The 12,503-nt window shown below is 50.8% G+C and overlaps 1 protein-coding gene across 3 annotated transcripts in view; it reads left to right on the top strand.

Annotated features, from left to right (window-relative positions):
* The window catches only part of LOC113592241 (transcription factor COE3), a 95,826-nt gene that overhangs the window by 56,214 nt on the left and 27,109 nt on the right, over window positions 1-12,503 (top strand). For 2 of the 3 annotated variants that reach the window (XM_035525773.1, XM_035525756.1), the window contains exons 7-10: window positions 3,136-3,217; window positions 3,308-3,425; window positions 4,332-4,465; window positions 4,896-5,022. In XM_035525773.1, the coding sequence (XP_035381666.1) occupies window positions 3,136-3,217; window positions 3,308-3,425; window positions 4,332-4,465; window positions 4,896-5,022 (461 nt within the window). The remainder of the gene's footprint in view (window positions 1-3,135; window positions 3,218-3,307; window positions 3,426-4,331; window positions 4,466-4,895; window positions 5,023-12,503) is intronic. The other variant, XM_035525766.1, reaches the window with a different exon arrangement.

Raw genomic sequence — 12,503 nt, 5'->3', positions numbered from 1 at the left:
GTGGGGAGGGAGGGAGGAGGATCAGGGTGGTGGGGTGTTTAGAGCAGCAGTAATTCCTGCCACAGTGTCGGAGTGACAGGGCCACACACCCCTCTTGTAATTGATGGCAGGCCCGTGTAATGAGGTGACGGCTTACAACAGAGACTCCTCACGCCTCATTATCTTTACCTACTTTATAAGAGCAGGAGAGCAGGAGAGAGGGTGGGAGATAGGCAGTGAAACTAATAACTGAATCTTGGCTCTAGATGGACATTAATAATTTATGTTGTTTTAATAAGTTTTCGATTGGGAGGGAGACTTTCAACACGAAGGTTTTTCTTTCTCTGCATATTTCTCTCTCTCTTTCCCCCCGTCTTGACATCTTTTCTGCTCCATCCAGCCTCGGTGTCTCTGTCCAGGGCCTGACTAGCACTGTCCTTCTGACTCGAGCCAGTTAGCAGCTGTATTGGCTTGATGTACGGTAGCCTGTGAGGTCTGCAGCAAGCTGAGGCTCATAAAACTCTTTTGCACGTGCCAGATGAAGAAAGGTGTGAAAAATCCAAACGGAATGCGAAAGAAATGTTATAGCTCCATCCTTCCCTAAATATGATGATGATGATTCTTATTCAGATTTACGAGATCTTTATCATATTCAGATTTACTCACTTCAAATTAATAGAAGGAGCTTAGACTCATGCTTAGACTCCCAGCTTAGGCTTGTGCAGCCTAGACTCTCTCAGTCTAGACTCTCATAACCTAGACTCACAGCCTAGACTCTCTTAGTCTAGACTCTCTCAGTCTAGACTCTCATAACCTAGACTCACAGCCTAGACTCTCTTAGTCTAGACTCTCTCAGTCTAGACTCTCACAGCCCAGACTCTCAGTCTAGACTCTCACAGCCTTGACTTTCACTCAGCGCTCTTCTCGTTTGCATGTCGTTCTTCGTGTTTGTCATTCCCGTTTTTTCTGTAAGGCTCCGGCACCCCTGTCAGAAGCCAGCCAGGGCCCACACCCGGCCCCTGCCCGCCCATGTTCCTCTCTGAGGTCTGCTCCGATCCCAGGCCGGCGTTCTAGAAGGAGCTGGCTGGGGCGCTTGGATAGGTTCTCCCCACTCCTTTTCTTGAAAGTCTCTCCGCTCTTGTTTTCCACAACGAGATCAGGAATCTCGAATTCCTTGTCAACTCCTGCCCAGTGGCAGCTGGAGGAGTCAGGGCCCGTGCGGGACCAGCGTGAGGTCGTCTGGAATCACGTGGGACCAGCATGTCACGTGTTCCCTCTGTGCCCTTCCCCCTTCTCTCTCTCTCTCTCTCTCTCTCTCTCTCTCTCTACTTCTGACACCCCCACCCCCATCCTCTTCTCCACCCACCATCCATCTCGCCCTTCTCTTACTTCATCCTGTGACCCGCTGGTTGCCGAGGCGACTGGGCCGGGCCGGGCCGGGCCTTTGCCGGGATTGGCGCTGCAGCCCAGGCACACGTTCTCCCCTTTCAGCCGCTGTCTGAGAGGGGCCGAGCTCCGGCTGGATCCGCGACGGAGCCGCCAGCTCTCTGCTATCACGCAACAGCTTCACTTACCAGCGCCTTCTCTCCTGCTGCGTTTTAATTCAATCCCTATTGATCCATATCTCTCCTCCCAAGGACTCCAATATCATATGAATGGAGCTCAGGGATGGGGCCCCCATATTATTGTATTCCATGCCCATAAAGGGCATTAGCAGCCTTTAGAGCACTCTGGATCAAGTGTCAGTCGATACTAGCTAAACAGAGCTTTCTCTCTCTCTCCCTCTGTGTCCCTCTCTCTCTCTCCTACTCTCTCTTTCTTTCTCTCTCTCTCTGTCTTGCTCTCTGTTCCTCTCTCAGCATCTCTTCACTGTGATTATGAAATGCCCATATTTCTTGAGCAACAGGGCACACTTTGATTCACCCTTCATCTCTCTCTCTCTCTCTCTCTCTCTGTCTCTCTCTCTCTCTCTGTCTCTCTCTCTCTCTCTCTCTCTCTGTCTCTCTCTCTCTCTCTCTCTCTCTCTCTCTCTCTCTCTCTCTCTCTCTCTCTCTCTCTCTCTGTCTTACACACATACACACACACACACACACACACACACACACACACACAAATTCTCTACGTGATTACTCCATCAGTGCTGGCGGGGGGTGGTGGGGTGGATACGGCGATTATGTCATGCGACAAAGTGAGGTTTTTAAGAATTGCCCAAGTTCCCACCGTATGTTTTTAAAGATATTGTTACCGTCTTATTAGGTGGGAAATCGATGCGGTGTGCAGATGGCACACGTTTATATCTGACCGGGTTTCGCAGCCTCTGCACCCATCTCTCTCTCTGGACACCCAAAGCATTCCATGGAAGAGAGGAGTTCCGTCGTGGAGGTTATCCTCTGGTTAATGTGACATGGCTGTCAGCGACCTTGGTGGTTGTTAACTGCCCGGATTATTATTGTGATAATGTGACAATTAAAACGAAAGCACTCTATCAAAATGTTGGGCCTGGCGGTGGTAGAGCGAGGTAAGGGGTGGGCGAGGGGGCAGGGGCTTATGGGGCCCGAGATGGATGCTCGGAGATTAGCAGGCTGAAGCTAATGCATTAAGACGGCGATCTATTGCACACGGTAGCCGGCCCACCTCCAGCCAGGGGAGCGCTATCTCGACCCGTCCTCGTCGATACCCATCCCCCGATCGATGGCTGCCAGGCCCGCGGCGATAATAAGAGCACGTCCAACGGGCGGAGCGAGAATTCAGCATAAAGAATGAGGGAGATCAAAGCTCGCGTCTAATTAGACAGCACATATCGGAGCCGGGTGCGTCGGCCGAGCCCGGGCCGTCCGTGGCGGACCGCGAGGGTCTACTGCGCGGCGCTCGGTGGACCAGAAGGGCGGGGGCGGGGCTCGGGGGGGGGGGGGGTCTTCCCTGTTAACATCCCAGAAAACAAAGTTTCGCTTTAGATGTCTGACCCTGAGGCGCCTTACGGCAACTGTCCCTGAAAATTATATGCACTTGTAAACACGTTTGCTTCTATAAGTGTGATTGTGTTGTTTTTTTTTCTTCTGTTTTTCTGGTACTGCCCGAAGACTCGTTTATCTTTGCCGGCCGTTCCTGCGGCCTTGGAGCACCTCCAAACGTTTTGTTGCTCTCTTCATTTCGCAGATTCTTCTTGAAGTTCTTCCTCAAGTGCAACCAGAACTGTCTGAAGAACGCGGGGAACCCCAGGGACATGAGGCGCTTTCAGGTGAGAGCGCTCCACGTCGCCACCTACTGCACTGAACAGGGAAGCTGTTCTGTTCCCTAACAGCTTCTCAAACGTGTGCCTGCCACCCAGGTGGTGATCTCCACCACGGTGAATGTGGACGGTCACGTCCTAGCCGTGTCGGACAACATGTTCGTCCACAACAACTCCAAACATGGCAGACGGGCACGCCGCCTGGATCCCTCCGAAGGTAAGACACTGCATTTGCTACCCAGCTCTGTTCGGCCTTGCCTAGCCGCTCGGGCAGACTCGATCCAGGGAAAAGCTGCTGAGAGGCCCCCGATCAGAGCTGGGGGGCTGCTGTCCCTGCTGGAGGAGGCCGCTGCTTATCGTGGGGGTGTTGTCTCGTTCGGCACATCCCCTGGCTCTGACGGGCCCGATTCAAACCTGTCCGCAAATTTTCACACCTTGGACGAGCTCAGGCAGCAGCAGGAATGGCGCAGAGTACGCAGAGTCCATCCTGTTATAAGGCTCCGTTTCCCACCTGGCGGGGCGGGGGGGGTGGGGGGTGGTGTTATGGGAGTACCATTGTTCCGCGGTGGAAAATGTGATGTCTCCCTGCACTGTACTGAATATAAAAATGAGGAATGCAGTTGTAGTCCCAAAAGTCCAAAGTTTCCAAAAGCTCCCTGCATCAGTGGGAACACTTCCTGTATGCATCCTGCACTGATTACGTCACTAGCTGTCTCTGTGACAAACAGAACTTAAACAATGGAAACGATAAGCAAAACAAAACAAAAAAAGACCCTTAAAGGATTTCGTGAGCTGAGCTGTGCGCACTGTAATACTGTTAGAATCTGAATCGAGCTTTTAATCAATGTAAACATCAGTGCAACCAGCACTAATCTGTTATTATTCTCTGCAGTGTTTGAATATGGATGGGGAAAAGGGACAAATGGTCTTAAAAAGAAGGCGTTGCTTTATCTGTGAGGGCTACATGCAACTCAGGCTGAAGCAGGACGGAACTGTCCTTCCGTATTTAGTTCCGGCCTGATGTTTGAAATCAACTAGAAAGTGATGTGTGAGCAGCGTGGCACGTGTGTGTGTGTGTTCTGATTTTGCATGTGTCGTGTGCGGTGTGTGTTTTTCTTCGAAGCAGCCACTCCCTGCATTAAGGCCATAAGTCCAAGTGAAGGCTGGACAACAGGAGGCGCCACTGTCATCATCATTGGAGACAACTTCTTCGATGGGCTACAGGTTGTCTTTGGCACCATGCTCGTCTGGAGCGAGGTGAGCTCGTATCACGGACACACACCCGCACACACAGCCGTACGCACAAAGAGTCGCTGTTCTTTGGTCACATAATCAGATTAGGCAGGTTTATGTCCATTGAGGTAAACATGTAAAACATTTAAAGTTATATATTCAGTTTTAGCTACTGTCTTTAAAGGCAGTCATATAAAAGATTTCAGTAATATAGCTTAAAGTGCTCTACCTGTACAAAGTCAACACAGAGTAAATTTACAGAGTAAATTCAACAAAGCCCTTTTCCACAGTCGCCATTCATCCAGCACTGTAAGAGTTAACCCAAACCCCCCTGGGTGTACTGTGTGGATCTCTGAGCGAGGGGTCAGAGTGGAGCCTCAGCGAGTGTGGCAGCGTGAGTGATCGATGCGTGTGTATCGAGTGTGTCGCGAACGTGTCCTCTGATGTTTTTTAGCTCATCACACCCCACGCCATCCGCGTACAGACACCCCCGCGACACATCCCCGGGGTCGTGGAGGTCACCCTTTCCTACAAGTCCAAACAGTTCTGCAAGGGAGCCCCGGGACGCTTCGTCTACACAGGTACGTGGGCGGCCGCCCCCCCCCTTCCGAAACCTTCCAGAGCAGGGGTGTGTGACCTGCCAGGGCTTCTCCCTGTGTCCTTCTTCTTATACGCTACTTTTATTATGGCGGATTGTATCGGACCCTCTCGCCACGAGTTGGTTCAGTTTTATTCCCCCGTCACAGCCCAGTGCCTCCGGTCCCGGGTATCAGCAACTCGAATCAATGCTTTTCAACAGGCCAACTATTCCATCGGAATAACAGGCTATTCCGCCGGAATAATCGGCCCGGCATTCAAAAGTAGCAGAAAGGTCAGATGGAGGGCCGTTTAGCGCGATAAGGAAATGTCACAGCGCATCGGGCGTTGGGGGTGGGTGGGGCGGGGCCCCGTGTTAGGGCTCTCTGTTAAACATGAGGTTTATCTCCCCGCGCGTTTCACCCTAACGCCTTTGTCCGCTGCACGTCTCATTCACGGGCGCGGTGCAGGCGGGCAGACGCCGGCACAATGGGGCCGCCCAGGCCCCCACCGCACTCCCATCCTCTCCTCCGCCTCGCTAATGTCCCCCCAGCCAGGACGCCGGGCTGATTTGACTGACAGCGATGTGGCGCATCGGGTGCTGTGAATAGATCTTATTTCCAAACGGCAGTGAAAGCAACGCACAAGGCCCCACTGGTAAAAAAAGAGAGGAAAGAGGAAAAAACAGACCTGTGGAACGCTTTAATCTAAATGTGACGTCTGAACTGAACGTGTGACAGTGACAAAAGTGATGATTTATCAGGTCGAGCATAGTGCACAACTCTGTGTGTCCGTGTGTGTGTGTGTGCTTCATCTTATAAACCTCTATTTGGGATAAGTCATTCTTGGCCAATCAAAATAGCCCATATTTTCTCAAACGTATAATAAAAAGTGAAATAAAAAATAAACAAAAATTCTGACACATATATTAGAACAAAACCCTGCTGTGGATGAGGAGTGCATGATGACAGTAGATGTGAAATATATAGCAGGTTTTTAAACGCTAAACAGCGAGTCTATCCAACATCATTACTGTCTGGCTATGACTCGGCTGCCTCGTCTTCCTGACGTTATATTGGAAGGCCTACTTTTAGCACACGAGAGAGTCCGAGAGAGAAGGGAAGACAGAGAGATCTGAGTGATTCTTTATTCGTCTCCTTTATAGAGCGTTCCTTCACGATAATGGGCCATAGAAATGCATCAGAGAAGGTCCATGGACTCATTCTGCAGATTAGCCCTCCATTACTGTAACAGAGGGTGAGTGGAGAGATCAGACAGTGACTCTGTTTTAGAGTGTGACTGGACAGATCAGACAGTGACTCTGTATTAGAGAGTGAGTGGAGAGATCAGACATTGACTCTGTATTAGAGAGTGAGTGGACAGATCAGACAGTGACTCTGTATTAGAGAGTGAGTGGAGAGATCAGACATTGACTCTGTTTTAGAGTGTGACTGGACAGATCAGACAGTGACTCTGTATTAGAGAGTGAGTGGAGAGATCAGACATTGACTCTGTATTAGAGAGTGAGTGGACAGATCAGACAGTGACTCTGTATTAGAGAGTGAGTGGAGAGATCAGACATTGACTCTGTTTTAGAGTGTGACTGGACAGATCAGACAGTGACTCTGTATTAGAGAGTGAGTGGAGAGATCAGACATTGACTCCATAGTACAGAAAGAGTAGAGGCATCAGATGTTTGAGTCACTGAAGAGACAAAGGGAGAAATCAGACAGGACAACTGAGAGTGAGCAGACAATGGAGCCATCAGACAGAAGGCAGCTTAAGGGGCCTTTTTCAGCTCTGATGTGGGTGAGGTGTTGAGATATTAACGTGCTCAAGTGCCAACCGCAGCAGCCTCATATAACCCGTACCTCCCCACGCCCCTGCCGCACTGCCCCAGAGGCCCCGTGCGCTCAAACCGCTCTGCTGCGTTCAGAGCCATCAGACTGCTGGACTGTTTAAAGCCTGAGACAGGAGTCAACATGCTGGGATGCCTATGGGTGTTACACAGACAGAGGTTTGTAAACAACCATAACGTCAGTAGCTCCAGGCATCAAAAACATCCAATAAATAAACAAAAACCTCATAGTGTCATACAGCCAGTCGCGGTGGACTTTGTTCATAGACTTTTGCATGTCTGGGATTCTTAAACTAGGAGCTGCACATCTTGCATGGCCCAATGACACATTTACTTAAATATGATTTAATTACTGAAGTGTTTAAATATTATTTGAATATTATTTAAATATTCAAATCTGGCCAGAAATATTGGACAGCTCCTGCTCACTTGAAAATTCCTAATCTGAGGTCTGGCCTTGCCCGACTTACAAGTTCAACTGTCAAGCGGCACATTAAAAATTAATTGCCCACCCAGGGGGGTGAACTTATCATTTCTAATTCTAAGCTTGACAGATTCCAGATGAAACCAAGAATTCTGGCAAGTGAGTTTGTAATCCTCAGGGCTGGTTCTGAGGTGGCTAAAGCACTAACGTTCTAGCGGACCCCTACCGCACGTTTTCTTTTGCCCCGGATGCATATTTTTGCCCTACATATACCCCTCCCTCCCTCCCTCCCTCTCTCCCTCCCACTCCCATCTCTCTGTTTTTTCTGCACTAACCCATCTTTCTTTCCTCTGCCTCTCTCCCTCTCCCCTCACCCCTCATACACACACACACACACACACACCGGTCTCTGGGGGCGGAGCCTCCCCAGGTGCGCACTGTACGGAGCGAGAAGGAGGGCGAGTGGGACGAGCCCCGAGGTATTGACTTTCCTGGGAAAACACATCACTCGAAAAAAAATCGGTAGCCAAATGCTGCAATAACTCAGTGGCCATTGATCCTGGCTTTCCCCTACGGTTACATTGATCTATGCATTACATGCCCTAAGACTGGCAGCATGGATCTGAGTCTCCCTGAAACAGCAACACTAGAACGTCCTGCTGCTTTGGCTGCTTCTGGACCTCATGATAATAATAATAATAATAATAATAATTTAATAATAATAATAACAACCACAACAACAACAATAATAAGCTCTTCCTATGATTGGGCCATGTTTTTAAATTTTTATTTAAAATTCAGTGTCAGTATTTTTTTTAATTCAGTATTTTTATTCAGTGTCTTTTACTAAATAAAATTTAGTACTTTAGGAGTCTCAAATCTACAGCTTTACTTAGTAATAATAGCTTCAGTAAATCAGATCCTAAAACCTGTCTAAACACCTGAGATCTGATCCCATGTGCGGCAACTCTGGAAAAGCGTGCTGGACCATGGTGCATCCGTCCGAGCGCCGCCGTTCCTGAACACTGGGGACGGCACATGGGGTGTGGTTCGCATGGGAGAGGCACAGAACGTGCCCGGGCAAGCCTGGACCCCCCCCGGGGCCGGTGGGATTTAGGGGGGTGAAGACATTGGGTCGGGCCCTTCGTGTGGGGGGCCGTGCGGGGCTGGGCGAAATGATGGCGTGGAGTTTTGGAGCTTTACACGGATCAATGCGTCAGGTAGCAGGGACGCATATGCTTTTGTGGGTGAAGGGTGACGTCAGTAAGTGAAAACAGTGAGTTTACATTCACTGAAAAATACTGAATTGAGTCCACATTTGTTTTAAAAGCAGTTAGTAAGTTATTAAGCTGCAGCATTTGTTTGTGGTGCTGATAACATAAAGCAAGTAAAAATGGGTTGCGGCGAACATCCAACAGGACGACGTGGGTACCAGGCGTCACGCTCACGAGTCAACTGGTCCTCTTACCTCAGCGCTTCTAGGCTAATAAACCGTTTGAGTAAACTTAACGAATGCTGTTTTCCAGTCAGTGGATGAATGATTCTACCAGCAGCTGCTGCCAGAAAGTAACCAAACTCTTTATAGATTTAACAGTGACAGCAGGTCGTTCCGGTCTGGAGCACAACTCTAAAACACACACACACACACACACACACACACACACACACACGCACGCACACAAACAGAACAGCGTCAGCTCTCAGGTGGCACTGACCCTCAGAACTGCACTATGAAGTCTGTCTTTAACCCTTGTGATGATGAGTGATTGATTCAGAGTTCTTTTTACTCCAGACTGGTGTGTGTGTGTGTGTGTGTGTGTGTAGGGAATATTTCTTCTCAGCCAGAGGTACTGGTCCATATAAAACAGGCCTCTGAAGCCTCTCAGATGAATGGAGGTGTTTGGGGCATTTGGGTATTTGGGTGTTTGGGCTGTTTGGGGTGTTTTGGAAGAGGAATACCCCCAGAACAGGAATGTACATGGTCCTTTAACACTTCTTCTCTTCTCAACCTGACCAAAAAGAAAATAAAGAGACTCTGCATTGCTTGTCAGTGCACACGTGCGCACACACACGCACACACACACGCACGCACACACACACGCACACACACACACACACACACACACACACACACACACACACACACACACACACACACACACACACAGACATGCTGCCGAAATGTTCCACTGCATGAGATCAGCAGGCCCGCAGGAGCGCAGAGAGCTGGTGATGTCGTCATGGCTCCACACGGCTTTGTGAGGGCTGGTGTTACAGTCAGAGAGAAGTGAGCTGAGGTGGCGTTCTGGCAGTGCTGTGCGAACCCTGTGAGCTGGGCATGAGGGTACAGTAAAGCACACAGCAGCAATCAGGCGTGGGAGGCCATGTGGTAAAGTCTATCAGAGCTGGACATGGAAAAACCATATACGGTTCCAGCACTTAACATCCTGGCTTTTTGTCAAGCGGTGATCAGTGTTTAGATTGTGTAAATTTGTTGTTTAACACACACACAAACACACACGCACACACAAACACACAGGCGCACATACACACATGCACGCATACACACGTGCATGTGGTATATGTAGCAAGAGCTGTGTTATGCACACGAGTCTTAAAAAGCTACAGCTCGAAACAGCCCTCTAGAACACACACAGAGCAACGTGGACATGACAGTAACACACCTATTGCCATCTGCTCCTCTTGCACACACACACACGCACACACACACACACACACACACACACACACACACACACACACACACACACACACACACACACACCCTTTCATTCTAAAACGTTCCCTCCTTTGACACTCCCTGTCCCTCTGTATCTCACAGATGCCCAAGCACACTCTCAGTCTCACACATATTTTCTTACTCCCTCCCTCTTCTTTTTTCCTTTTGACCCCTCTCTCTCTCTCTCTCTCTCTCTCTCTCTCTCTCTCTCTCCGGCTCTCTCTCTCTTTCTCTCGTAGCCGTCCTGATTACTGTAGCATCCGTCTGCCTCCTTGGCTGGATGTGCTAATCACCCGTCCTCTAATTACCTGGCTGCTGCCTTGATTAAGCTGAGTGGCACCTACAGGAAGTGCACTGCCTGAGACCCCCCCACCCCCCCAACCTGAGGAGACCGGCGCTGTTTGCTGAAGCAGCAGCCTAAAGTTTTCCCCTGAAGCAGCTAATTACGCAACTTTACTCCCTGCCCTGCACCTCTTCATGAACTGAACCTGCTCCTGTCTGTTCTCGCCGCATGACATCATCTCCGACGCGTGAGCGCAGCCCCGGCGCCGCACGTGTGACACCTCCGCCCACAACAGAGACACGTGGCCTGTCACGAGGGGCTCCTCGACTCGACCGCAGCTCTCTGCACACAATCAATCCCCCACCCCCCAAAATCCAGCAACCCAGATGGATGGTTTATCCGCGTGCGTGACGGAGGTGAACAGAGGTCACACCACAGGCCACGCGTGGCCGTGACGGCAGTGTCGGGCTGTGATCAAGCGCCTGTGTGGTCGCGCGTGCTTTCGGGCCCTTTCTCATCTTCCCCGGTGGCTCCCCGCGTTAGCCGGGTCTCGGCTGTCAGTCACAGTTTAACGGTCATGAAATTTCTATGAGAATCGACCCAGGAAGGTGGGGTCGGGGCGAGGCGGGGTGGGGTAGTAGGGGGCCTCTGTAGTGATTGATCAAGTGAGGCCTCATGTTTCTGAATCTCACTCCCTTTCTTTGGAGTGAAGTGAGCAAGTGCGCACTCTCTACCAGGCCCCCCTCCATGTCTGTGTGCCACAAGGTTTTTCCTGAGAGGGGGGCGGTGGGTAGGAGGGGAGGGGGAGGATGAAATCAATGGCGTGCGACAAGGCATTTTAGACGCGTGTTGACAGGGCAGTTCAGCGACCTGCTCACGGCTCGGCCGTCCGGAACGGCGAGACAAATCACTTCCTGCCTCCCTCTGCTCAGGCCACTCCTGCTGCCATTGTCACCTGTCTGAAAATGCCCCCGGTACCTGCCCCCCCCAAGGGCTACTAACAAGCAACTTAAGCTAGCGGCGGAAAGCGGTAAATAAAGCCCCGTATGGAAATAGAAGATGGAACACTGGAATCCGAACGCTATTCCGCGGGAGCGTTGCCGGCACTGATGGAGTGGTCCGCAGGCAGGGGCCGAGCGGCGATCGGAATAATTCCAGCACGGAAGCGGCGTCTTGGCTGAGCGGGTGTCCTGGGCAGGTGGGGGGGTTGGCGTGACTGCGCCTCAGATCAGCCCATCAGATGGTGTGGGGTGGGCACAAAGTGGCCGGGATCGTCATCATTTTCCCCATATTGTAGAGGTGGAACGGCACCGCTGCCGATCAGATAAACGAAAGGGAAAAAATGTAAACAGGAACGCAAGCAGGATGGGAAATGGATGTAAACTCCCGGGAGATCGCCGGGTAAACAGATGTATGCGGGTCGGCTGTGCGCTTGTCATTGAGCGACAGCCCGGGTGCCAAGCATCATGGGAGTTTCGGGAGAGTGGGCAAACACTGTTTCCCACCATGCGGTTGTTTGTGTTTTTAATTTAGCACAGGATTGTGTGCTTGCGTGTGTTTTGTGTCTTCTCATTTGCTCTGGTCACTCATTCTCCTTTCGTCACACGAAAGCGACGTCCGTCTTGTATCACGGTGCTCACGAGCGTGCGTGTGGACCTCTCATCACGACGCTCTCCAATTCCCCCCCTGTTTGACCCCTGACCTTTGTGGCGTGCGTAATAAGCCAGGCAAGCAGGGCGGGGATTGATTTTTCAGGAGCTGTAGGGCACCTCTCATTTGCCAGCTAGATGGGGGCACGTCTGCAGCAACCCGATCGCGCGGGAGCGTGGGGGGGTGCATTCGCGAGCGCAGGCTAGCGCACTATTACGGATCAGACCTGACTCGCGCGCTCCTCGGGGGAGGGCGGGTGGGGGTCTGACCATCAGACACGCTGCGAGGGTTTGTGAGAGATTTATATTTGATCCCTCAGACATCACGCCACACACAGAGAGGAGATGATTTAATAGAAGATCAGGCATTCTGGCACGCAGCTCATGTAAGAAGCGTAAATGTGGAGAATTTACTGTGTTTTTTTTTTTCCTTTTGAGGATAACGTGTCTTACTGTAGGACGGTAAGACACGTGGCATGCGGGGGTTGCAGAGGGGAGCTTTAATCTCTGACTCTGACTTCATAGCCCATTG

This window comes from Electrophorus electricus, chromosome 1 (assembly GCF_013358815.1).
Source record: "Electrophorus electricus isolate fEleEle1 chromosome 1, fEleEle1.pri, whole genome shotgun sequence".
NCBI lineage: Eukaryota > Metazoa > Chordata > Actinopteri > Gymnotiformes > Gymnotidae > Electrophorus > Electrophorus electricus.
Note: the sequence above shows the minus strand (reverse complement) of the source record. Positions and strands in the feature narration are given on the sequence as shown.